Here is a 25,738-nt window from a genome sequence, read left to right on the forward strand (position 1 = left end):
AGTAAGTCTCTTTCTTTTTTTCTTTTTTTTTTTATCTGATTTTGTAATCTTCTTTAGCTCAGGTAAAATCTTTTGTTAATTAAATTTCAGCTAAGGTTTTTAAAATTATATTTAGGATGCATTACATTAGGTATAAACCACTACACATTGTGCTTCAATAGGAAAATAAATAAAAGACAGGATCCTGAGCTGATTATTTTCCAATAACATCACACCCTGGAGTGTTTTATTCCTTACAAATTTATATTTGTAAATTATTTAAGAATGACACATCATACCTAAAATATATACAGTCACAGTTAGTGTTATGGGACCATTGTGAAACAAATGAATTCCTCTTATCATTTATGTTGTAAGAGAGTTGTTCTCTCTTAGACAAGTCCGGTTGTTTGTCCAACAAATTCAGCTGTTACCAAGACTTTATTTGAAGCTACAGCTTTACATCTAACTGTTACACAGCTCTGACACTGGAGACTCCTTCTATAATCACCTCATAGAAAATTTCAAGTCCCTGTGTATGAGTTGTTAATAAACTAAAAATAATACTATAAAAATGAAATGAGCTGCTGTTATAGAAAACTAATCAGCACCTTCTGACCAATCAGAGACAAGAATTCAACCGTGCTTTGTAATAAGATGATCAGCTTTTGTCCTGTTTTTAAGACCAGATAAACAAGCCGCACAAAGGCTGAGGAGAATAAGAATATTTAATTAATAGCTTTTCAGTTTTAATTATAGATTATTGAAAGATGCTTATTTTAGACAAAAATACCTACACACTTAAAATAACATAAAAACAAATGCCACGGTTTAGGCTTAAGGCTTCTTTGGGTTCCCTTTCAGGGGAAAAAATATCAGCTAGGTCTTCTTTATGAATCTAGAACTTTAAAGAATCCTCGAGGAACTGATGTGTGTGAGTACAAAACTTAGTTTTAACTTTGTTCTAGATGAAGAAACAGAAACGGTAACTGCAGTGGTAAAATGTCTCCCCCTGCTGGTGGAAAGCTTTTATACAGTTAGCAGAGAGCAGACAAAACAAAAACAAACAAACAAATAAACAAAACATTTTATCTTGGAACTATGAGGAAAGAAAAAATGTTCATTCTTCTTTACAACGTATACTTATTTTAGACAAAAAACACCTACATACCGGAAAATATAATCAAATAAAACGGTTTAGGCTTAAGGCTACTTTGGCTTCTCTTTCAGGGAAAAATATCAGCTAGATCTACTTTATGAAACTAGAATTTCAAGAATCCTTGAGGAACTGACGTGTGTGAGTACAAAACTTTGCTTTTAACTTCGTTTTAGATGCAGAAACAGAAGCAGAAAACGCAGCGGTAAAATGTCTCCCCCTGCTGGTGGAAAGCTTTTATACAGTTATCATGAACAGCATCTGGATAGTAACACCAGCAACATACTGTAACTTCATGTCACCTACTAATCAGAAACAATAGAATTGAAGGACAATAAAAGGGAAAAACAGAAATTAAGAAATTAATCCTCAGTGCTAAAGCGCAAAGTAGAAGTAAAAACATAATAACAGAATTCTTGGTTAAACAAATATTTTCTGCGCTACTTTTCAGAGGCATGTCTACCAGAAATGTTACCATGTAAAACATGGTGTCCTTAATTATAGAATTTTTATTTTGATGACTATCTAACATAAAGATTTATGCCTTTTAAAAATGTTAAAAGGAAAGTGGAGGAACATGAAAAGCTTTTGGACGATCACATGGAGCAAAACTGCCTGTAGTCTGTGAGTGGGAGGTGCTTAATCTCTACCTCTCCTGTCAATCAAAAGGTCTCTTAACCGCTGCTTATTCCTGTCATTCTAAACTTTGTTTTTAACGCCCGGGGTTATATGTGTATTGTAGAAGCAGGGACTGTGAACTATGGCTTTTCCCAAGGTTTCTGAAACTCTGCTCTGAATCAGGATCAGCGGCTTTTACACTGTTAACTCCACATCATGGTGCTGAATGTGTACAGAGTAAAATGATGCACTGATAGAATGTTACCCCTGGTTGCTTAGCAACAGAAACGGCTCGGTAGATGGAGTCAGACAAAACACTGAACATGACGGAAGTGCGTGCTGTAGTGAGGAGGAAATACATCACACTGAAAAATTTAGGAATTTAGACTCCTGTCATTTTGTCCTGTGAATGATGAATGATGAATGATGAGTCTCAGGTTGTGTGTGGTTTGTTGGAGTTGTTTTTCTTCTGCACTTTGACGTTGGTGGAGATGGAGCGCGAACCCTGCAGGTTCTGAGCAGTGCAGGTGTAGGTTCCCTCGTCCACCTCCCTCACTTCATCCACCTGCAGGACGGACTGCGAGCGCTGCAGACTGCGTCCGTCCACCTGCACCATCTGCGTGGTCTCCTGTGTGTAGAGAGGCCGGCCGATCTGAAAACACACATACACACACACACACACTAATCATACACTGCTGCTAACAATTTACTGCACATTTCCTGAAAAACCCAGCACTCTGTGGACTGACCTTTTGTCCAGGATACTCCCAGGTGAAGTCCACTGCCACGTCCTGTTCCCCGACCACAGTGCAGGACAGCTGCAGGTTCACACCCACAACCACTGAGGAAGATGTGGCCTGGATCACGGGGACAGGAGGAGCAGCCGGGTCTGGACCAGACATGGGAATAAACAGAGATCACAGCTATAGCTCTACACTTTTTACAGGATGTCATCCATCCATCCATCCCTCCCTCTACAGCCCTACACTTTTACTGGAAGTCATCCCTCCCTAAAGCCATCCATCAATTTCTCTCTCTCTCCCTCTGTGCACATTTACAGGAAGTCATCCCTCCCTCCCTCTCTCCATCCATCCATCCATCCATCCATCCATCCAATTCCTAGTTGAACGTGAATGATGTTAGATGTGTTAGACGTGTTGGATGTTTAGAATGTGTTAGACATGCTAGACATGTAGAACATAGATCTGTTTGAAGTGTAGGATGTATTAGATATCTTGTTAGACATGTTGGACGTGTTTGATGTGTCAGATGTGTTAGATGTCGGATGAGTTGTACATGTTATATGTTAGACTTGTTGGACCTGTTGGAAGTGTAGCACGTGTTAAATGTGTTAAATGTTTTGGATGTGTTAGATATGTAGCACATGCTAAATGTGTTAGATGTTTTGGATGTCGTGGATGTGCTGCACATGTAGGACATGTTAGATGTGTTAGATGTGGTAGACATGTTGGATGTGGTCAATATGTAGAATGTGTTAGCGTGTTGGACATGAAGGACGTGTTGGATGTGTTAGCATGTTGGACATGTAGGATGTGCTAGCGTGTTGGACATGTAGGATGTGTTGGATGTGTTAGCGTGTTGGACATGTAGGATGTGTTGGATGTGTTAGCGTGTTGGACATGTAGGATGTGTTGGATGTGTTAGCATGTTGGACATGTAGGATGTGTTGGATGTGTTAGCATGTTGGACATGTAGGATGTGTTGGATGTGTTATCATGTTGGACATGTAGGATGTGTTGGATGTGTTAGCGTGTTGGACATGTAGGATGTGTTGGATGTGTTAGCATGTTGGACATGTAGGATGTGTTGGATGTGTTAGCATGTTGGACATGTAGGATGTGTTGGATGTGTTATCATGTTGGACATGTAGGATGTGTTGGATGTGTTAGTGTGTTGGACATGTAGGATGTGTTAGTGTGTTGGACATGTAGGATGTGTTGGATATGTTAGCGTGTTGGACATGTAGGATGTGTTGGATATGTTAGTGTGTTGGACATGTAGGATGTGTTGGATGTGTTAGCGTGTTGGACATGTAGGATGTGTTGGATATGTTAGCGTGTTGGACATGTAGGATGTGTTGGATGTGTTATCATGTTGGACATGTAGGATGTGTTGGATATGTTAGTATGTTGGACATGTAGGATGTGTTGGATGTGTTATCATGTTGGACATGTAGGATGTGTTGGATATGTTAGCGTGTTGGACATGTAGGATGTGTTGGATGTGTTATCATGTTGGACATGTAGGATGTGTTGGATATGTTAGCGTGTTGGACATGTAGGATGTGTTGGATGTGTTATCATGTTGGACATGTAGGATGTGTTGGATATGTTAGTATGTTGGATCTGTTGGACGTTTAGGACATATTTTGGATGTGTTGAATGTGTAGGACATATGAGATGTGTTGGACATGTAGGATGTGTTGGATGTGTTAGAGTGTTGGACATGGATATGTGCTGTATGTGAAAGCATTTTGGACAAGTTGGAAGTGTAGAACATGTTACATACTTTGGATGTGTTAGACCTGTTGAATGTGTTATGAATTTGTTGGATGTGTTGGACATATGAGATATTTTGGACATGCAGGATGTGCAGGATGTTTTAGAAATGAAGGACATCTAGGATGTGTTTTACATGTAGAATTTGTTGGACGTGAAGGACATGTTAGATGTACTAGTTGTATACTCACAGTGGACATAGATGAGCATGTACTTGATGGAGCTCTGCCGCAGGTTCCCCACGCTGGCCACACAGTACAGAGAGCCAGCGTGATGTGCTTTGGGCCTGTGGATGGTGAAGCCCCGTGTCACATCGTACGAGATCTCGGATCCGTCCACCTTCACCTCCACAGGTGGGAACTCACGGTGCAAGGTAACTTTGGCCTGTGGGGTCGTGACCTGACACGGCAACACTGTGGGCCAGTTACTTCTGAGCTGGATAACCTCATAATAATCCGACGATGGCACGAAGAGCTCCTGAGGGTCTGACACGATGGATACAAAATGTTTTATTATCCATATTCATGTAACACTTTCTGTAAGAGTTTGCAGTTAATCAAGGGCATATTAAGAAAAAGTACAAAGTTTTATTAAAATATTACATGTATTCATTAGCTAAATCTATTTTTTATTTTTATTTATATTTTGTAAAAAAATATATTTTTAAAAAGATTTTAAAGTCATCCATATTATATAAAACATATATTTTAGGACTGAATTCCATCCAATAAATTAAATGTGAAAATTCAGCTAAAAAACAAAGACAATCAATTTGTTAAAAAAAATAATAAAATGTTTTTTTTAGCTTATTATTTTTTAAAACATAAATATAAAAATTAGCGAATTAGGAAAGTAGTAAATTAGGAAATGTAAACATTGCAGATTTAGGAGTTTTCATGAAAAAAATGGATGGAAAAATAGAGTAAAATTCTTTAAAATAATGCTAAAATATTTTTAGTTTATATAATAATAATAATAATAATAATAATAATAGAAATAACGATAATAATTGTTATTATTATTATTGTTATAATAATAATAATAATAATAATAATAATAATAATAATAATAATAATAATAACAATTATTATTATTATTATTACTTTGAATATTTTCCTTAATTTTTTCATCATCAAAAATGTCTTACCATGTACGGTCTTGAAAGAAAAAGGTGTTAGAGCATTTATGGTGTATTATTGTTGCAATTATTATTAATATTATTAATGAAGCTTAAACACAGGAACATATACACAGGACTCAGCGTTGAAGATTTGGAGATTCGGATATGATATCATTCCTGCACTATATCACAAGCGCTGTTTTACACAATCAGACACATTCAGGGTGTTATATTTCATTACCAGGGAAGAAGATGAAGACTTTGAGGGCTTTATCATACTCTTTCCTGCAGTCTGAATCCTCGCAGTACAGAGGGTAGCAGGTGTACTCTCCTGTATCAGCCCCTGATGAATTGACTAAAATCAGAACGCCGTATCGCTCGTGCTGCACCGTCCTGATCAACAAAACATTCAGAAATCACTACAACTGTATGCAACATCTTGTTGATGAGAGAGATCAGAGAGATTGGTTTGAGCTGACAGGAAGGATATAATCATATAATCACTCTTTACAGATGTGCTGAGCAGAAAAACATCTCAGATCACACAATACATCAAAGCTTGAGGTAGATGAGCTACAACAACAGGAGACCACATCAGGGTCCAGTCATGACCACAGAGAACAAGTATCTGAGACTATCATGAGCACAGAATCACTAAAACTGGACAGATGAAGATCTTCAACTCTTTGTCTGATGTATCTACATATCCGTCAGACCTTCAAAGATAGATAGATAGATAGATAGATAGATAGATAGATAGATAGATAGATAGATAGATAGATAGATAGATAGATGTAGACAGACAGACAGATAGAGAGCTTGATTATTGTAATGAGTTACGTACCTGAGTCGTCCCTCGTCGTCCTCCTGCAGGTAAGTCGGGATGTCCCACTGCACACGACTGCCTTTACACCTCAGCTCCAGGGTGTCTCCTGCAGGGACTGACAACGTCTTGCCCACCTTCTCAAACTTGCCCTTCCCCACTACTCGAGTCAGGTACGGTGGAGCTGCTGTGGGACTCGGGGGCTTGGCTGGGGGCGGGACTTTCGTTTTAACTGACGTGATTTTGTTCTTCTTCTCAGCCTCTGTCTTCACCTTCACCTTCACCTTCTCTTTCAGCTTCTTATCTCCTGCTGGCTTCGGCTCCTTTTGGCTCGTTACTGGATGTTTATAGGATGTTGTGTTATTGTTTCATTCTTTTAAAGAGAACAATATAAACCTGAACACCACAAAGCTCAATTCTGATTGGTCAGAAGGTGATGAGCAGCTCTGACAATAGTACGTTATATTAATGCACTTATTCTGATATGTTATTGTTTCTATGCCAACAGCTCTCTCTCTCTCTCTCTCCATTTCTATCTATCTATCTATCTATCTATCTATCTATCTATCTATCTATCTATCTATCTATCTATCTATCTATCTATCTATCTATCTATCTGTCTGTCTGTCTGTCTGTCTGTCTGTCTGTCTCTCTTTCTTTCTTTGTTCTCTATCTATTCGTAGTCCGTCCGTCCGTCCATCCATCCGTCCGTCCATCTGTCTCTCTCTCTCTCTCTCTCTCTCTCTCTCTCTATTTCTCTCTCCCTCTCTCTGTCTGTCTGTCTTTCTCTCTTTGTTCTTTATCTATTCGTCCGTCCGTCCGTCTCACTCTCTTTCTCTCGCCCTCTCTCTGTCTTTCTCTCTCTGTCTGTCTTTCTCTCTTTGTTCTCTATCTATTCTTCCGTCCGTCCATCCGTCTGTCCGTCCGTCTATCTATCTATCTATCTATCTATCTATCTATCTATCTATCTATCTATCTATCTATCTATCTATCTATCTATCTATCTGTCTATCTGTCTGTGTGTTTAGGTATGTGTATGTTGCAGAGACACTCACCGAGCTGAAGGAGCAGTATGCAGAACAGCAGGACGGAAAACACCACAATCAGCTTCATGATACACCGCCTTCACAAAATAACACACAATGTCCACCAGAATAACACAAAGCTCTATAACACAAACCTGGTCAGTGTTTCTCTGTGGAACAGCGGACTGAGAGTGAGGTCAGACCTGTGGCTCTGGCGGGAAGCTGCTCTACACACATTCCTGCTCTCAAAGACAGCATTTACACTCCAAATTCCTCACGCTTCACTCAACGGCCGCTTTCTGCTCGCGGCCTGCCGGAGAAAGTGCTCACGTTTATCCAGCTGCAGAAACTGTGTGTGTGTGTGTGTGTGTAGATGCTCAGCAGTCTGTTATGTTTAGTGATTTAGACACACTGCTCTGGTTAGTTGAAGTGTGTGTTATTTTTGCGACTTTTCAACAAGCACATAAGAAAGTCATTTTTTGTAGTCAGTGTAAAGTGACAATTTATACATTACATAATAAATAAAACAGAATGTTCCAGTAGAGGACAAAAATAATCCATGAATTACCGTTCTTATTCAGGATCATAACTGTAAGAACATTTATTTATTTTGCTTGGCACACTGTTTTCATGCCTTGCCGTATCTATGATACTCTTTGAATGGTCATGAACCCTTTTCCCACTACGCTGGAATTCTGTTGAGCTGCCATAACGGAAATGGACTTCTGGGACATCTTCATTCAGTGTAAATAACTGAATGATGTTCAGTCTGATCTAGAATGAGTCTGTTGGCTTTCAGTGTGTTTTAGACGTGTGTTTTTCCCTCTGTTGGAGAAATCTGAGCTCCTTTTTAGATGAACAAGCACTTGGAGCATCTCAGAGAGCAGAAATGGGTTTGATATCAACTTTCTTTGAAGATAAAAACAACGTACTCATTTTTGTTTTATTGGAACTTTTCTATGAATTTATCGCCCCTAGTAGGCTAAAAACAAAAATACTTATAAAACACTACCAATTCTTAAAGCCCTGAGTATCTACTTTCATATGAACTTCATATTAACCACCACTGTGGGGTGAGACATGACGAAGACACTCAATCCTCAACATGGACACAATAAAACAGGAGAAAACTTTTTGGATAGTAGGATTAGGATTAGGCTGTATGTGTCACAGAATGTGTGAATGTGTTAATACTGTAGAGATGATGATGTGTACAGCGTGACCCAGTCTTATCTGCTAAACCTCTTAGTTATGGTCTCACTGCTAATCTTTAGGTGATTAATATAAACACACATTGTTCTTTTAGCAGGTTTGAAGCATTAAAGTGTCTTTAGTAAGAACCGGCTTTTTAATAATGTTCATAAAACATCTCAGTGATTCTTCGCTCAGATCTCGAACTCGATTGAGTTTTGAGTTTTATTTCAAATGGAAAGAAACTGATTATGGATTAGATACACACTTTACATCAGCACACATTCATCAAAAGTATATGTGTCATAAAGTAATATTTCCCATAAAGTGGAAAATATATCTGTAGATCCATGAAGTAATATTTTATTTTCAGTAAAGTGTCAGTTATCAGCCCTCAGTGTGTCCACAGCTCTGTGGCATAAAAATGTATTATTGTTCCACCGTTATTTTTCAACACATTAACTTATTGTTAATAAACTTATTGTTATTATAATTAGATGATCTCTAAACACAGTATTTGATTATCAGATGCTGGTGTTATTCTTTAGTCACGTCTTTCTTGGTCATTTCTTGTGTGGGTTCCAGGTTGCTCATGTTTCCCAGAAGCCTCTGTTTCTGGACGCTGTTCCTCACGCCGTACCCAAAGTAGATCAGGAGTCCTGTAGAGGGAAAAACCACACACACGCACACACACACACTTCAAGATCTACTGTACAGTGTTTCCTCCCAGGACAATCATTTTTGGTTCCCCAAAGAAGCTTTTCAGTAAATGTTTCTTAAAGGAACCCAGAGGAACTTATAGGAACTCTCCATTGCCCTTCATAGTGCCATCCATTTTCTATACCCACTTTATTCCTAATTAGGGTCACAGGGATCTGCTGGAGCCTATCCCAGCACACATTGGGTACTGTGGGAGGAAACCGGAGTACCCGGAGTAAACCCACGCGGGCACGGGGAGAACATACAAACTCCACACAGAATGGCCCTTGCATGTTCGAACCCTCATAGTGCCATAAAGAACCTTTTTATAGTTAGTAGAACATTTTTTCGCACTACAGAGAACCTTCTGCACAATGGAAAAGTTCTGATCCTTCAGAGAACCACACACTCTGACAAAAAAACTATTTAAAACCCTTTTTTTATTTTTAGAAGTGTATGGAATCCCAACATGGCTCTTTATATGGTATAGAACCAGTTTGAAGGCTTCAGTGAAAAGAACTCCAAAAGTAATGGAACCCATGTCACCTTACAAATTCTTTTGAATTATAGAACGGTTTTTATATTAAAAGCTTCATGGTTCTCCAATGGGGTCTAATCCAACCTTTTTTTTTGGTTTGGGGGAGGTTCTATTGGCCAGGTACAGAACCTCAGTGTTCCATCTGAACCCCAATACCCTAATGAACATCTTTTTATAGACAGATGGAACCCCTAACCTCTAAGGTCACTCCAGCGATTACTTACCCACAGCCATCCAGACGGCGTAGCGGATCCAGGTGGCTCCTCCGAGTTGAACCATCAGGTAAATGTTGATGAATGAACTCACCACAGGAAGTAAAGGCAGGAAAGGGACCTGTAGGGAGAGATATAGAAAATTTTTCAGAAAAAAAAACCAGATAAATTCTGCTGTGTGTTAGGTTAACTCACAAACTCCATAAACTCCAACTCCCATCATGCACCACAGCCTACAGTCATCACCACTTGACATGGTCGACTTCCCAGTTATGCACATTTACGCTCTCGGTGAGTCTTTATACTCTGTGAAGTATATGCAAAGTTTAGCTTACGTCCTAACCTTTTGGTTGTGTGTATACAGACCTGTATTTCTGCAGATCTTCTGATCATAGAGGCTACAAGAGATTGTAGTCCATGGAGGCCATGTTTGTAGGTTGGAGTGTGTTCTGGGAGTTGGAGTTCTTCCAGTGTGATGTAGCATAGAGCTTTATCAGTGAATGAATTGAATGAATTTATCAGTGAACTGGTTTAGTAGGTCACAGACTAAAAATTCCATCAGTCTAAATCTCAGCTCTTCACACATCTAGAGGAAGTTCAATTCACCACCTCAGTGCCAGAACAGAGAAGAGTCTTGATGCAGGTCTTTTCCTCATACCCTGTGTGATGGTGGGATCAGTCAAGTAGATGATGCTGGAGGATCTGAGGATCATGGTGGAGTCTGGGGTGTGTTTTGTGTTTTGTTAGCCGTGTTGGGCTTTGTAGACGAGCATCAGTGTTTTAAATCTGATGCAACAGCTACAGGAAGCCAGTGGAGAGAACGAAGCAATGGGGTGGTGTGAGAGAATGTAGGAAGGTTGGAAACAAATCCCTCAGCTGGAGCGTTTTGGATCATATGCAGATGAAATGCACTCAGAAGTAGACCTGCAGTAGTTTGCAGATGGAGTTGACATGACAGTGTGTAGGAGGGGTGTGTTTTTAAATGTTGGTGAGGATCAAATATCCCCAAAAAGATCTTAATGTTATGCTATTACTGGGACATTTGGCAAGTCCTCATAAGAGCAATTTTAATGAATGAGGTTAAGGTTAAGGTTAGGGTTTGGTGAAGGATTAGTTAGCTACATTGTAAGGACACATATGTGTGTGAGAGTGTGTGTGTGGATGTGTGTGTGTGTGTTGGGTGTATTCTCACCATGAAGGCTGCTTTAGAGGGATTCTGAGGCTGTCTCCAGATCACCAGCGTGTTGAACATCATTATGAAGAGGATCACAGACACACACACCAGACTCCAGACCTCCAGCAGTAGCAGCGATGTGATGGCTTTGGACAGCAGGACGGTCAGGACCACCACCGTGACGACTGCCGAGAACCGGACAGAGAGCGACAAGACAAACGTCACACGATAAAACAGATCACCTCCTTGAGTCTTTTGTTTTGCACTGGAGCTCTGGAGCATTGTGAAATCTCTTATTCAGAATCTCTCTCTCTCTCTCTCTCTCTCTCTCTCTCTGTCTCTCTCTCTCTTCTCCCCCCCCCCACACACACTCTTGATGTGATTCAGGACACTTTCTGTCTTCTATGCACATGAACTCAATATGTGGCTAAAGTTGATAATCTGTCTCTTACTACAAAACCTGACAATCACATGTTCTGTCTGTGTCCAAGAGGGTTTCTCTCTGGGTTCCTCACACCTTCCAAAAACATTCTAACATGATAGAATGTGAATTCTAGTCCCCAAGTGGGTATAAATGTGTGTGTAGAGGGTGTATTTCCCACTCTCACACACACCCAGCATTCCTGGGAAAGACTCCAAAGACACTGCGACCCTGACTGGGATAAAACAGTTAAGATAAATATTATAAAGCGAATGAATAACAACCAGCTGTGAGAATTAAAATAGCAAGCCAAGGCAATTGTAAACAAGTGTCTCATCCTGTAATGTGTGTAAATGTGAGAGCGTTTAAAGGTTCAGGGTCCGTACTGATAAAGATGGTGCAGACTCTGACGGTGCTTGACGTTTCCTTGGTCGGGTACGATGGAGGTTTTAAAAATCCGAACCTTGACCTCGAAGTAAAGCTTATTTCATTCTCTGCGGATTCAGGCTCACGGTACCTTAAAGGAAACAAACATTTAGAACAGAATGAAATGAGTGGCGAGTCACGAGGGTGTGTGAGCTGGAACACTGACCTCAGTATGAGAATGCAAATGGCCACAAGTGTGTAGGCGAAAAGAGTCCCGATCGACATCATATCAACCAGAGCCTTCAGGTCGAATAACAGCGCCATTATAGCTGAGGATAAAGCAAAGCAAATGTTTCTTTGTTTTTGAATCTTTTTAGACCTTTTTGTGTCCAATGATGTCCATTCATCAGCTGGTGAGAAGGTTCATACAATCACATGGGGTTTTCAGGGTGGGAAAAGCCACACACATACACACACACACACAGGGAAGAGCCTGAGAACTCTTTGCAGCACTCAGTTCTGGTCCACATGTATTACAAACCATATTGATGAAGGAGATTTAGGGTGAAAGTGTACATGGCTGCTTCCCAACTCTTGCACAGTGAGAGTGCCTACTGAATTTATTCAGTACCTACTGTATTTGAGTCAGTACCTAGTGCATTCGATTCAGTACCTACTGTATTCGATTCATTACTTACAGCGCTTAATTCAATATCTACTGCTATTGATTCAATACCTCCTGCATTTGTTTCCATACCTGTTGTGTTTGACTCAGTACCTACTACATTCGATTCAGTACCTACTACATTTGATCCAATACCTACTGCATTTGAATCTGTACTCACTGTATTCAATTCAGTATGTACTGCATTCAATTCAGTACCTACTGCATTTGATTCAGTACCAACTACATTTGATTCAGAACCTAATGCATCCAATTTGGTATCTGCTACATTCGATTCACTACCTACTGCATTTGATTCACTACCTACTGCATTCGATTCACTACCTACTGCATTCGATTCACTACCTACTGCATTTGATTCACTACCTACTGCAATTGAATCAGTACCTATTGCATTTAATTTAATACCTAGTATTCGGCTATTGCTTCGGTACTGTGTGCTGTACTGCATACTGATCAGTATATGTGTACAGTATAAATAAAATCCATACATATTACATCCGCCATGTTGGCATTGTCATGTGACCTACAACTGCAAGAACATTTTTCCTCAAAAAAGCACAACCATTTTTTTTTCATGTTTAAACCTTCAACAAGTTAACAACCTGTTCATGTACATGGGTGGAGCGGACTGAGATCCCTCTGCAAGGCATTACAGATAAAGACTGTAAACCGAGAATGTATTTCAGAGTCTCTTTCCTTACCTGCGACAGAGCCGGAGGTGAGAGTGGCCATGGCGGGACTTTTCCTGGAGCTGACTTTACACAGAACTTTGAAGAGGAGGCCGTCTCTAGCCATGGCAAAGATCACTCGAGGCATCGGGAACATGGATCCCAGCAGGCTTTGGAAAAAAAAGTAATTATTACACCAAATAGATAAATAGACAGACAGACAGACAGACAGACAGACAGACAGACAGACAGACAGACAGACAGACAGACAGACAGATAGATAGATAGATAGATAGATAGATAGATAGATAGATAGACCTAGTAGAGAGGGCACACAGGGATCCCACGGCGACAACGTATTTAGCTGCAGCCCAGCCCACGTAGGAGAAGGCGACAGGCAGAGGGCTGTGGATGTTCAGCAGGTAGTACGGCATCATTAGAGTGAGAGCGGCCGAAACGCCGAAATAAGCCAGGAAACAGATGAGCAGTGCAAAGACAATGCCCAGCGGGATAGACTTCTGAGGGTTCTTCACCTCCTCACCTACAATAGCAACACGTTCACAGTTATTCATAGCGCAGCAGATATTTCCACAATTTAAACAATATAAAAAACAAATATTCTATTGCAAAGTAACTATAAATAGACAAAAAGGACTATTTATCATTTATAATGGGGTCACACAAGCTCATAGTTGAAATATTCGTGGAAGATATTCTTTAAATTGATGTCAAGTGCTATTATTTTAGTTTAGTTTAGTTTATTTTAAGTAATTTAATTTAATTTTTGTTTTTATTTTTTTATTTTAAATTTTTATTATAGATATTTAAATCTAATTTTTTTTTTCCAATTATTTTTTGTTTCTGTATGTTTGGTGTAAATGTCAAAAATGCAACATTGAAATATTTATTAATTAATTTAAGGTTGTATTTGTAGAATGCTAATAAAAATCTTATAGATATTCAGCCAAATGAAGAGAAAGGACTGAATTAATCCACCATTATTTCACATGAGAACAGCCGAGTAAAAAGTATAGATGAAGCCTTGTGTTTAAAATGTTACAAATGACCTCTAAATGTCATTTAGTACAAACATACGCACACCCACACACACACACACACACACACACACACACACACACACACACAAACATTACCTGTAGTTGCAATGCAGTCAAACCCTACGAATGCATAGAAGCAAGTAGCAGCTCCTGCCAGCGTGCCCTCGAAACCGTAGGGGAAAAAGCCGCCGCGGCCGAACTCGGAGGTGACGTTGACCGTAGACGTCAGGTTTCTGTAAAGACAGCACTGCAGATGTGTGTACGTCTGTATGCTCTGTATGTATCTCTCGAGCTGTTCAGGAATTCAGTCTTACTTGAGTTCTGCTGTGGCGTTCACTAACGTTTCCTCGCTGATGTACCAGTTGTCCAGTTTCCCCTTGATGAAGCCGGTGATGATGACGAACACCAACACCAGGATGTTAATGCTAGTGAAGACCTTGTTGACTGTCGTCGATTCTTTCACGCCGAACGCAAGCAGACCTGAAATTCAGAAGAACAGGTTTCAGACTCTCGGTTTATAGACAGTGATCAGAGTGACCTGAAGGAGCTATTAGTACCAGCGAGAAGCATAATCAGGCCAGCTGCAAAGAAGTCTGGGTAAGGAGCCAGGCCTGGTAGATCCATGGCCGCATGTTTGCTGAAGTAATTCGACATCACGTTTCCGATCATGTCATCAAAAGTGCCACTCCAGGCTCGGGCCACGCTGGAGGCACCTACGTCAGGAAGAAGAGTCCAGTTACTCAGAGGAACATGTTTCTTCCTCTGTCAGTCCAGGAAATCACATTTTATACAGAAGTTTAACCAGACACCCAAATTTGGGGCTTTTGAATTAAACATTGAACTCTCAGTGGATTATATTAAATATAATCTATATTTTTATATTTCTTTATAATCTATATTATTATATTAAATATAGAGTGTAAAGTCATTTGATTTTTTTAAATGAAGAAAAAAACAAGCTGTTATTTTTTACATAAATTTTTGGTTTGATTTATTTTATATATTAATAAAATTAATACAATTAAAAAATTAAAAATAAACAAAAATTTAAAAAAAAAGGTTATTTTACACACACACACCCCTCGGCATTTCTACATTTTCTGCATTTTTTTTTTAATCGATTAATTTTTTTTTTTTGGTGAACATATTGTTGTCAAAGATGAGAGTAAATTTATACAGAAGAATTTAATTGTGATTTTTGAAAATTAAAAAAATTCAGTTCTAAAAAAAAGCAATGAATTAGACTGGATGTGTAAAATGTAATTTAAAAAAAATCTATAAACTTTAAAAAATAATGAACTGATATTTTTTCTTTTAATGAATTAAGGAATTTTATTTCTCTATGTTTTGTGTTTATTTGTCCACTTTTAACTCTAATTCAGCTTTTTTGTTTGTCAAAGTACCACACCATCTTTTCATTAAATGAACTATTAAACATTTTTTGCCTTCAGTTTCCCACCTATGACGTAGGACAGCAACAGGTTCCACCCGGTGATGAAAGCCCACACCTCGCCCACAGTCACGTAGCTGTAGAGGTAGGCCGATCCCGTCTTGGGTACTCGGGAGCCGAATTCGGCATAGCAGAGTCCGGCGAAGATGGAGGCCAGAGCGGCGATGAGGAATGAGATGATGATGCTGGGGCCAGACAGAGATCTGGCCACCTCACCCGAGAGCACGTAGACGCCGGCGCCCAGTGTACTGCCTACGCCGAGAGCCACCAGGTCTATAGTGCCGAGACATCGCCGGAACGTGGACACCTCGCCTTCGGGCTCCAGAGGCTTCCTGCGGGACAGACCACGCAGGAACGAAGCGACCTTGTGCCAGGACATGATCTGAGAGAGTCAGTGAGGTGTGTGAACACTGACACATGAGCACTTTAAATTTAACCTTTCACAGTAATAAATTGGAATTTATTGAGATGTGAAGCATGGTGGTGGTAGCATCATGCTTTTATTAGCAGCAACGGGGAAACTGGTCATGGTTTAGGAGCAAGATGAAGGAACAACAACAACCTGAAACACACTGCCTGAGCTAAACCCAAGAACAAAATTTGCATGTCTGTGGGAAGATTTGCTGTTCAGGATTGTTATGTTACCAAGAAAAACAGGTAAAAATATATTTTAAAAAAATTAAAAATAAATAAAATATAATAATAATAATAATAATAATAATAATAATAATAATTATTATTATTATTATTATTATTATTATTATTATTATAACAAAAACAATTGTCTCCAGATGTGAAAAGCTGACATACTGTATCTCAGGACTGGTTGTATTAGCCAGGGGCATGAACAATTAAAGTAAACAAACAACCAATGGTTGCTTTTATTGTTCTATTTACATTTGTGTCACAATTTAAAAAAAAAAACACGAAAAACAAAAACAAATTTTTTCACCTTCAAATGTTAGACATAATGCAGGAATCAAATGTTAAATTATTTTTGCGTTTATTTATTTAGTTATTTACGTTTTTTTTTTTTTAAATGTGAGGGTTCAGAATGTGCCAAAAACCACAAGTATGCTCTTTTAATGCATGTAATTTATTAGTAGTAATTTTTAAGAAAATATAAATACGAAGTGAGGAATCGCAAATATTTGCAGGAAATATTATATTAAGAATTTTTTTCTTTTTTTTTCTTCGCATTGTTGTTACTATTTTCTTCAGAAAAAAAATATTAGAAAAATATTTTCTTCAGAAAAAAAAATCATGAAATGAAGACAAGTAGGATCACAATAATTATTCTTTTTATATTAATGCATCTAAATATTTTCTGTAAAAAAAGTCTATCTATCTATCTATCTATCTATCTATCTATCTATCTATCTATCTATCTATCTATCTATCTATCTATCTATCTATCTATCTATCTATCAGAAAGTCCTGATCTTTGTGGGAAAGGATGCTTACCTGTATTGAATTCTCTTCTCAGGCTGGAGTGACTAAGAGAAAAGAAAAATATAGGTTGTGTTATTTTAAAAGCGTGGGTCACTGTGTAAACCCCGCCCACAGCAAATTGTTTTATCATCTGTGTGATATGAGTGCTAATGGCAGGAGTTCTCATGGGGACGGAGCCTAAAATTAGTCTGGAGAGTTGCATTAAAAATTGTGCTCAATGTCATATTGAGATGGAAGCAGTGAACGGAATAAATCTCACCCTCATGCAGTGACACGGCGCTCACGGTCACACCGGAACCCGGGGTCATGCCTACTGTGGGGAGGAGACGGAGTGTGTTATTATTTCACATGTAGTAGGATTAAAGCCAGAGTGGGAAAGGAGCTGTTGTTTTCTATATAAAGTGTTACTGACTTTACTGTTATCAATATTTGCCCCATATGAAGGGGTACATTTTTGACTCTGATCTGATAAGTTTTAAGAAACGTAAATGTTTCCTCACTTAACTGATACGCAGTGTTTGTTCAGCAATGTACGCTGTTCCAGGAACGTCCACTTAGCATTGGTCAGGTATTATTACACAGCTCTTTTCACCAAGACATGAGGGAGGGAGGGAGGGAGGGAGTCAGGGAGGGAGGGAGTCAGGGAGGGAGGGAGGGAGGGAGGGAGGGAAGGAGGAAGGGAGGGAGGGAGGGAATGAGGGAGTGAGTGAGGGAGGGAGGGAGTTCTAGGATCTCAGTGTCTAACATCTTAACTGTCTGAAGTCTCAGTGTCTAATGTCTCAGTGTCTAATGTCTCAGTGTCTAATGTCTCAGTGTCTAATGTCTCAGTGTCTAATGTCTCAGTGTCTAATGTCTCAGTGTTTAATGTCTCAGTGTTTAATGTCTCAGTGTTTAATGTCTCAGTGTCTAATGTCTCAGTGTTTAATGTCTCAGTGTTTAATGTCTCAGTGTCTAATGTCTCAGTGTTTAATGTCTCAGTGTCTAATGTCTCAGTGTTTAATGTCTCAGTGTCTAATGTCTCAGTGTTTAATGTCTCAGTGTCTAATGTCTCAGTGTCTAATGTTTCAGTGTTTAATGTCTCAGTGTCTAATGTCTCAGTGTCTAATGTCTCAGTGTTTAATGTCTCAGTGTCTAATGTCTCAGTGTTTAATGTCTCAGTGTCTAATGATTCAGTGTTTAATGTCTCAGTGTCTAATGTCTCAGTGTCTAATGTTTCAGTGTTTAATGCCTCAGTGTTTAATGTCTCAGTGTCTAATGTCTCAGTGTTTAATGTCTCAGTGTCTAATGTCTCAGTGTTTAATGTCTCAGTGTCTAATGTCTCAGTGTTTAATGTCTCAGTGTTTAATGTCTCAGTGTCTAATGTCTCAGTGTTTAATGTCTCAGTGTCTAATGTCTCAGTGTTTAATGTCTCAGTGTCTAATGTCTCAGTGTCTAATGTCTCAGTGTTTAATGTCTCAGTGTCTAATGATTCAGTGTTTAATGTCTCAGTGTTTAATGTCTCAGTGTTTAATGTCTCAGTGTCTAATGTTTCAGTGTTTAATGTCTCAGTGTCTAATGTCTCAGTGTTTAATGTCTCAGTGTCTAATGTCTCAGTGTTTAATGTCTCAGTGTCTAACGTCTCAGTGTCTAATGTCTCAGTGTCTAATGTCTCAGCGTCTAATGTCTCAGTGTCTAATGTCTCAGTGTCTAACGTCTCAGTGTCTAATGTCTCAGTGTCTAATGTCTCAGTGTCTAACATGTCAGTGTCTAATGTCTCAGTGTCTAATGTCTCAGCGTCTAACATCTCAGTGTCTAATGTCTCAGCGTCTAACATCTCAGTGTCTAATGTCTCAGCGTCTAACATCTCAGTGTCTAATGTCTCAGTGTCTAATGTCTCAGTGTTTAATGTCTCAGTGTCTAATGTTTCAGTGTTTAATGTATCAGTGTCTAATATCCCAGTGTCTAATGTTTCAGTGTCTAATGTCTCAGTGTCTAATGTCTCAGTGTCTAACATCTCAGTGTCTAATGTCTCAGTGTCTAATGTCTCAGTGTCTAACATCTCAGTGTCTAATGTCTCAGTGTCTAACATCTCAGTGTCTAATGTCTCAGTGTGTTACATGAACATTTTTAAACCTTTGTTTCTGTGAGTCCTCACTGAAGCTGCTCTCCTCTATAAACAGTGATTCCTAAGAGACGACGGGAAAACCCTGTTCTACATTCACCTTCAGCGTAATTAGGAGCATTGATCATGTTGTGTAATAAATAAAGAATAAATCCGCCTGTTCCTTTAACAGACCGCTCGGCCCATCCAGCTCTTCGGCGTAAACAATAGCCCACATTGTGTGTGAGCAACGAGGTCTCCAGTCTCTTGCTGTAGGACACAGTGGACAGCTCCAGATTTTGGCTGCTGTCCTCGGAACAATGCTGCGAGTGAAACAAAGCTGCTTTCAGGAGTTTGTCAGCAGCAGTAGTCCTGCACACTCGCTCGTTGTGGCTGAGCTTTCTCCAGTGTCCCATTAAAGCCTGGCTAATCTTATGTGGAATCTGCTCCGGCATGCTGGAGCTCTAGAGTTTGACTCGAAATGCAGGACGACTTCACAACACTGAATACATGTTTATATTCCAGTCTCATCTGCAATACCACATCTACACGATTAACAAAGATGAGACAGGGAATGTATTATTTCTCATGCACTTGCAGAGCAGCTCTTAACATGTGATTATATGATAATTCGAGATCACGTGGAAAAAACAAGTGAAACTGCGTTACAGTAGGTTATGGAGGTCATGTAAATAATATGATTAATAATTACAATATTAAAATAAAAATATTGCGATGAAAATGCAATATGTGAATCAAGTGTAAAAAAATAGAAATTATAGAAACAAAAGTTAATCTTTTTTATATTAACAAAAAAATAATTAATTAATTAATATTTTGTACTCTAATCTAATGAGGAAAAAGTGAACTTTGGGTGTCAAAAAAATCACATAAAAATCAGTGAATCATGGTATTAAACCACATGTAATAAAAAAAAATAATTAGAAGAATAATAAAATTAATTCTTTGTAAAAAAAAAAAAAAGAAAAGAAAAGAAACTCAAGTGAAAATATTTTCCAAATCACAGAAATTAATGAATCATTATTTTTTAATTGTATGTAAAAATAAACATATTGCTTATAAAAACATTGCATGCAAAACAAATAAATAAATCATTTGCTGAAACATTTAAAAATAACCTTTTCTTTGATAAAATATAGAAAAAGTATTTTATTTTGACTAGTGATTTTTTAATAATAATTTATTAAATTATTAATTATTATTAATTAAAAGATATTGTTTCTTTTTTGATTGATTTTGTAAAAATAAATAAACTAATTGCTTGCACAAAGACCACATGTGAAAGCAAAGGGCTCTGCAAAGATAAACTAAAAAAAAGACTAAAAATGTCTCTATTAAAGCTCAACATGTGGAAATGTGGGCAAGAAAACGAGCGTGTAAAAAGCCACATGTGTGTGTTTGAAATATTTGCTTAATTACACCTGCAGTTTATTAAAGAATAATAATAGCAATTTATATCTGTGCAATGAAAGTAGATTTTATTTTCATATAATCACTTTTATGAAGTAAACAAGTTTCTTTACCTTCTTTGCAGAAAGTCTGATCCTCTGAGGCTCAGTTCTGTTTAATCTCCTAAAGCAAAATGATTTTTTTTTTTTTGTGCACATTTTATACAAGCATGGTCTGTTTGTCCCTCCCACTCTACAAAATTACACACCAAAAAAAGGTCTTTTTCTCAGAACTTCCCAGCATTATGTATAAAGCACCCATTATTAGCTCCGGACTGGTCTGTGAGATCAGACTGAGACATGGTGGATATGAAAGCTGCACTTGTGTCACTTTGAGTCATGTGACATGGCTTGATGATGATGATGATGATGATGATGGGATTGTGTAAAGTCTTACATGATGAGTTTATTCCGGCTGCAGTGACGCTCCTGTGCACCAGAGGGCGCCAGCATCAGCTTTTAGATTAGACACAAACCTTTAACTGACCTTTAAGATGAACATCTTTAAACTTTTTAGACATTGCAAGTCTATCCAGCAATCTAGATCTTTCAGGATACTTTTATTTTGAAGCCTTCATCTAAAATGTTATGCTTTCACTGTGGTCTTGTCACTCCAGACATTGATTGGTCACTCCAGGGAACACGTCTACACTGCTCTAGAGTCCAGTGGTGGTGTGCTTTACACCACTGCATCCGACACTTTGCATTGTACTTGGTGATGTTAGGCTTGGATGCAGCTGCTCAGCCATGAAAATCCATATCTTGAAGCTCTCTGCACACTGTTCTTGAGCTAATCTGAAGGCCACACCGGCCTTCAACATCAACATCATTTTTTCTAGAGGAATCTAAACATTGAACACTTGGGCACTGGGACTGAAGGTACTTGACACGTTTCTGTCACTCATTTGCAATTAACAACAAGATAAAAACAACTAAATTAAGGCTCAAGGTTAAACTCAGCCTTGTAATAAAATGCATATTTACTCCAAAAGATCCAAAAATCATTATACATAGCGGAAAATAACGCTTTTTTATAGCTTCCGAATGCAGCCATGAGAATGATTTTAATACGCTCTACTAATGTCAAGGTCGTTCTTAAAGTGTCAGGCCTGCAAACTCCAACTCCCTGAACATACCACTGCCCACAAACATGACCGCACAGGACTCCATTACCCACAACACACCTGCACTCCCACACTAACAGTCAATGTCCTACTGACCAAGTCGAATGATCAGCTGACACCGTTGGGCCCCTGAGCAATGTGCTTAACCCTCTCAGCTCCATGGGCACTGCATCATGGCTGACCCTGTGCTTCTGACCATCTGACCCCAACTTCCAAAGCTGGGATATGTGAAGAAAGAATATCACTGTGCTGTAATTTATATGTGACAAAAATCAAGGCTTTTTCTTCTTCTTTGAAAGTGTTGTGGTTAGATGAGTCCAAAATCGAGCTCTTTGGTATCAACTGAACTCGCTGTGTTTGGAGGAAGAGGAGAATCGAGCTCTTTGGTATCAACTGAACTCGCTGTGTTTGGAGGAGGAGGAGGAATGTTGCCTTTGACCCCCAAAACACCATCCCCACCATCAAATATGGAGGTGGAAACATTATGCTTTGGGGGTGTTTTTCTGCTAAGGGGACAGGACAACTGCACCGCATTAAAGGGACGATGGACGGGGCCATGGGCAATGAAAATGGGTCGTGGATGGATATTCCAGCATGACAGTGACCCAAAACCCACGGTCAAGGCAACAAAGAAGTGGCTCAAGAAGAAACACATTAAGGTCCTGGAGTGGCCTAGCCAGTCTCCAGACCTTAATTTGATAGAAAATCTGTGGAGGGAGCTGAAGGTTCGAGTTGCCAAATATCAGCCTCGGAAACCTTAATAAAATTGGAGAGGATCTGCAAAGAGGAGTGGGACAAAATCCCTCCTGAGATGGTCAAATACTTATTTCACTCATTAAAATGCAAATCAATGTAGAACTTTTTAGAAATTTGTTTTTTTTTTTGTTGTTATTCTGTCTCTCACTGTTAAAATAAACCTACAATTAAAATTATAGACTGATCATTTCTTTGTCAGTGGGAAAACGTACAAAATCAGCAGGGGATCAAATTATTTTTTCCCTCACTGTATGTGCGTTAGAATGTTTCCCGCAAATATTCAAAAAAGCTCCGCCCCCAGGATCTACAGTGGCCAATAGAGTAGATAGGATAGGAGGCGTGTCCAAAGACGAACGAGCATTCCGGACTTCCAGAACAGACTTTAAACACTTTTGCTAAAGCCACAATCTTTCTTCTTTTTAATATTCTACATATTTCACGAATATTTGTAAAAGTGAGGAATAAAAAATTGACTACTGCACCGATAAATATGATAAAAAAAAAAGTCTAATAATGAATAATTGAAGAGAAAAATGTCTGAATAAGAATGAATGAGCACTGTTTTATTAAAAATGATTAAAAAAAATAATGACAGTAATATCACATGTTAAATAAACATCTCGTTACAGAAAACCTTATCAAAACCTTATTAGCAACTATTTCACTGCAAGGTAGATATATCCGTACACCGATCAGGCATAACATTATGACCACTGACAAATGAATAAGACTGATGATCTCCTCATCATGGCACCTGTTAGTGGGTGGGATATATTAGGCAGAAAGTGAACATTTTGTCCTCCAAGTTGATGTGTTAGAAGCAGGAAAAATGGACAAGCGTAAGGATTTGAGCGAGTTTGACCAAGGGACAAATTGTGATGGCTAGACCACTGGATCAGAGCTTCTCCAAAACTGCAGCTCTTGTGGGGTGTTCTCGGTCTGCAGTGGTCAGTATCTATCAAAATGGTCCAACAGTGGTGAACCCGAGACAGGGTTATGGCCGGCCAAGGCTCATTGATGCACGTGGGGAGTGAAGGCTGGCCCGTGTGATCCGATCCAACAGATGAGCTACTGTTGATCAAACTGCTGAAGAAGTTAATGCTGGTTCTGATAGAAAGGTGTCAGAATACACAGTGTTTGACCGCTCAATGTGCCCATAGTGCCCATGCTGACCCTTGTGCACTGCTGAAAGTGCCAACAATTGCCACATCATGATGACCACAACAACCAGTTTGAGGTGTTTACTTGGCCTCCAAATTCCCCAGATCTCAATCCAAACGAGCATCTGTGGGATGTGCTGGACAAAGAAGTCCGATCCATGGAAACGCCACTTAGAGGACTTAAAGGATCTGTTGCTAACATCTTGGTGCCAGATACCAAAGCACACCTTCAGGCATCTAGTGGAGTTCATGCCTCGATGGGTCAGGGCTGTTTTGGCAGCAAAAGGGGGACCACCACAATACTAGGCAGGTGGTCATAATGTTATTCCTGATTGGTGTATATGTGACAAATTGTCTTTTTACAGCCTTTATTATACAATTATATACAACATCCTATGTGCCAGTCCCTGTGAACGAGCTGTTACTATGGAAACAGTAATGTACTAGAACGAGTGCATTAATATAATCCAGTGTACTACTGAAGTACTGAACTTCTGTCAGAGCTGCAGTCACAGGAATGTAATCTTCTGACCAATCAGAATCAAGAATTCAAGAGAGCTGTGGTATAATATAAATGATATATTAATAATAAGAGGAGACAGAGTTATGAAAATCTGGGATCTACTGTTACTTCCTGGAGTATTTAGTTACTGACAGAACCCAGACCACCCTATGGGGAGACTGAGATTATGATAGTGTGGGTGTGTAAAGTATGAGCATGTAGGCCTGGCTATGTGTGTGTGTGTGTTTGTGCTGCTCTGAATTCCTCGCCGTATTACAGGAATGACCCTGTGCTCTTACAGAAATAGCTCAGTTAAGAGCTCAACTGTCACACGCATGTAGCCCTGTTGTGTTCCTCGGTCTCCTAGAAGGCATCTCATTAGCAATTCATGAGGAATGGTGTTTTTTTTCCCCCTCTGTCACATGAACTGTTTATATTTAACCAAGTTAGCCTGTTTTCTTTGCCAGGTTAGGCTAGCATCAGTTTTTAGTAACATTCATTGTCTAGGCAGCAAGGTAAATTCTAGATAATGGTAAATATTATAAGCTTTAAGGCAAAACAGAGTGAAACAAAAGTACTCTTCCGACTGTTTTAGGTAACTGATGTTGTCCGAGGTAGTAATTCTTTCCTAGCATAGCCATAGCATTGGATTTATTCATTATGAATATTCAGATTTCTGTAAAGCTGCTTTGTGACAATTTCCACTGTTGATTACTAATATAAAACTAATTACATGCACTTTTCACATGAAACTATCCACTTTATTTCATCATTTAATTAATTATTGTATTTATTTATTTACATTTTTTAAACTAATCCCCCCTTTTTTTTAAACTAATGCAACAACATTATTTTTTACTTTCACTGATTACATCTTTATTTATTAAGTTATTAATTTATTATTATTATTATTATTATTATTATTATTATTATTATTATTTAATAATACTACTTTTATTATAGTAAACTATAAGTATAATTACTCAGAACTCCGCCCTTCATTTTAAATAAATAAATAAAATAATTAATTAAACAAAAATAAATAAATAAAAATAAATAAATGAAATTTTGTTTCAAATTGTGTTGTGATTTTTTTTCTACACATTTATATTGATTTTGATTTTTTTTGAGGCAGTCATATGTCTAATAAAAAAATATATAATATATGTTTATATATATATATACACACATAGACGATGTCATTTTCAATAAAATTAGGGATTCTTTCTTTCTTTATTCATTTATTTTAGTTAAAATGTATAAAAAGATCAAAGTCTGTTAAATACCAGCATAAACAATATTTCTTTGGAGCATTTTATATTCATACATTTCAATAAAGAAACTACTTTTTCTCTCTACTCCACATTATTTCTCTAGGATTTTGTGAAAATTATAGAAACCCTGCCGCCTTTATGTCGAAATATTACCAATTAAAGCATCGCCTATAATATAATCTTATTATGGAGAAAACAGAAAAAAGCCCCAAACTG

General features: G+C 38.5%; 2 protein-coding genes across 3 annotated transcripts; both read right to left on the minus strand.

Moving 5' to 3' along the window:
- Positions 1 to 273: 273 nt before the first annotated feature.
- On the minus strand, positions 274 to 7,737 carry LOC131365156 (platelet-derived growth factor receptor-like protein). The gene is made up of 6 exons (XM_058408795.1): positions 7,271 to 7,737; positions 6,237 to 6,552; positions 5,634 to 5,785; positions 4,464 to 4,757; positions 2,503 to 2,642; positions 274 to 2,405 (listed from the first exon to the last, which is right to left on the minus strand). Exons 1-6 carry the CDS (start codon positions 7,326 to 7,328, stop codon positions 2,187 to 2,189), a joined length of 1,179 nt encoding a protein of 392 aa, XP_058264778.1. The 5' UTR covers positions 7,329 to 7,737; the 3' UTR covers positions 274 to 2,186.
- Positions 7,738 to 8,736: 999 nt separating this feature from the next.
- Positions 8,737 to 20,992, minus strand: LOC131365155 (cationic amino acid transporter 2-like). 2 transcript variants are annotated; one of them, XM_058408794.1, is made up of 15 exons: positions 20,782 to 20,992; positions 19,359 to 19,560; positions 17,417 to 17,470; positions 17,170 to 17,201; positions 15,715 to 16,087; positions 14,813 to 14,968; positions 14,570 to 14,735; positions 14,352 to 14,488; positions 13,516 to 13,738; positions 13,231 to 13,367; positions 12,068 to 12,170; positions 11,862 to 11,992; positions 11,073 to 11,239; positions 9,893 to 10,001; positions 8,737 to 9,090 (listed from the first exon to the last, which is right to left on the minus strand). In XM_058408794.1, exons 5-15 carry the CDS (start codon positions 16,082 to 16,084, stop codon positions 8,969 to 8,971), a joined length of 1,821 nt encoding a protein of 606 aa, XP_058264777.1. In that variant the 5' UTR covers positions 16,085 to 16,087; positions 17,170 to 17,201; positions 17,417 to 17,470; positions 19,359 to 19,560; positions 20,782 to 20,992; the 3' UTR covers positions 8,737 to 8,968. The 2 variants fall into 2 exon arrangements, with proteins under 2 accessions (XP_058264777.1, XP_058264776.1); XM_058408793.1 differs by lacking the exon at positions 19,359 to 19,560 and having other exon boundaries at positions 8,738 to 9,090.
- Between the last annotated feature and the right edge of the window lie 4,746 nt (positions 20,993 to 25,738).

This window comes from Hemibagrus wyckioides, linkage group LG14, assembly GCF_019097595.1.
Source record: "Hemibagrus wyckioides isolate EC202008001 linkage group LG14, SWU_Hwy_1.0, whole genome shotgun sequence".
NCBI classification, from domain to species: Eukaryota; Metazoa; Chordata; class Actinopteri; order Siluriformes; family Bagridae; genus Hemibagrus; species Hemibagrus wyckioides.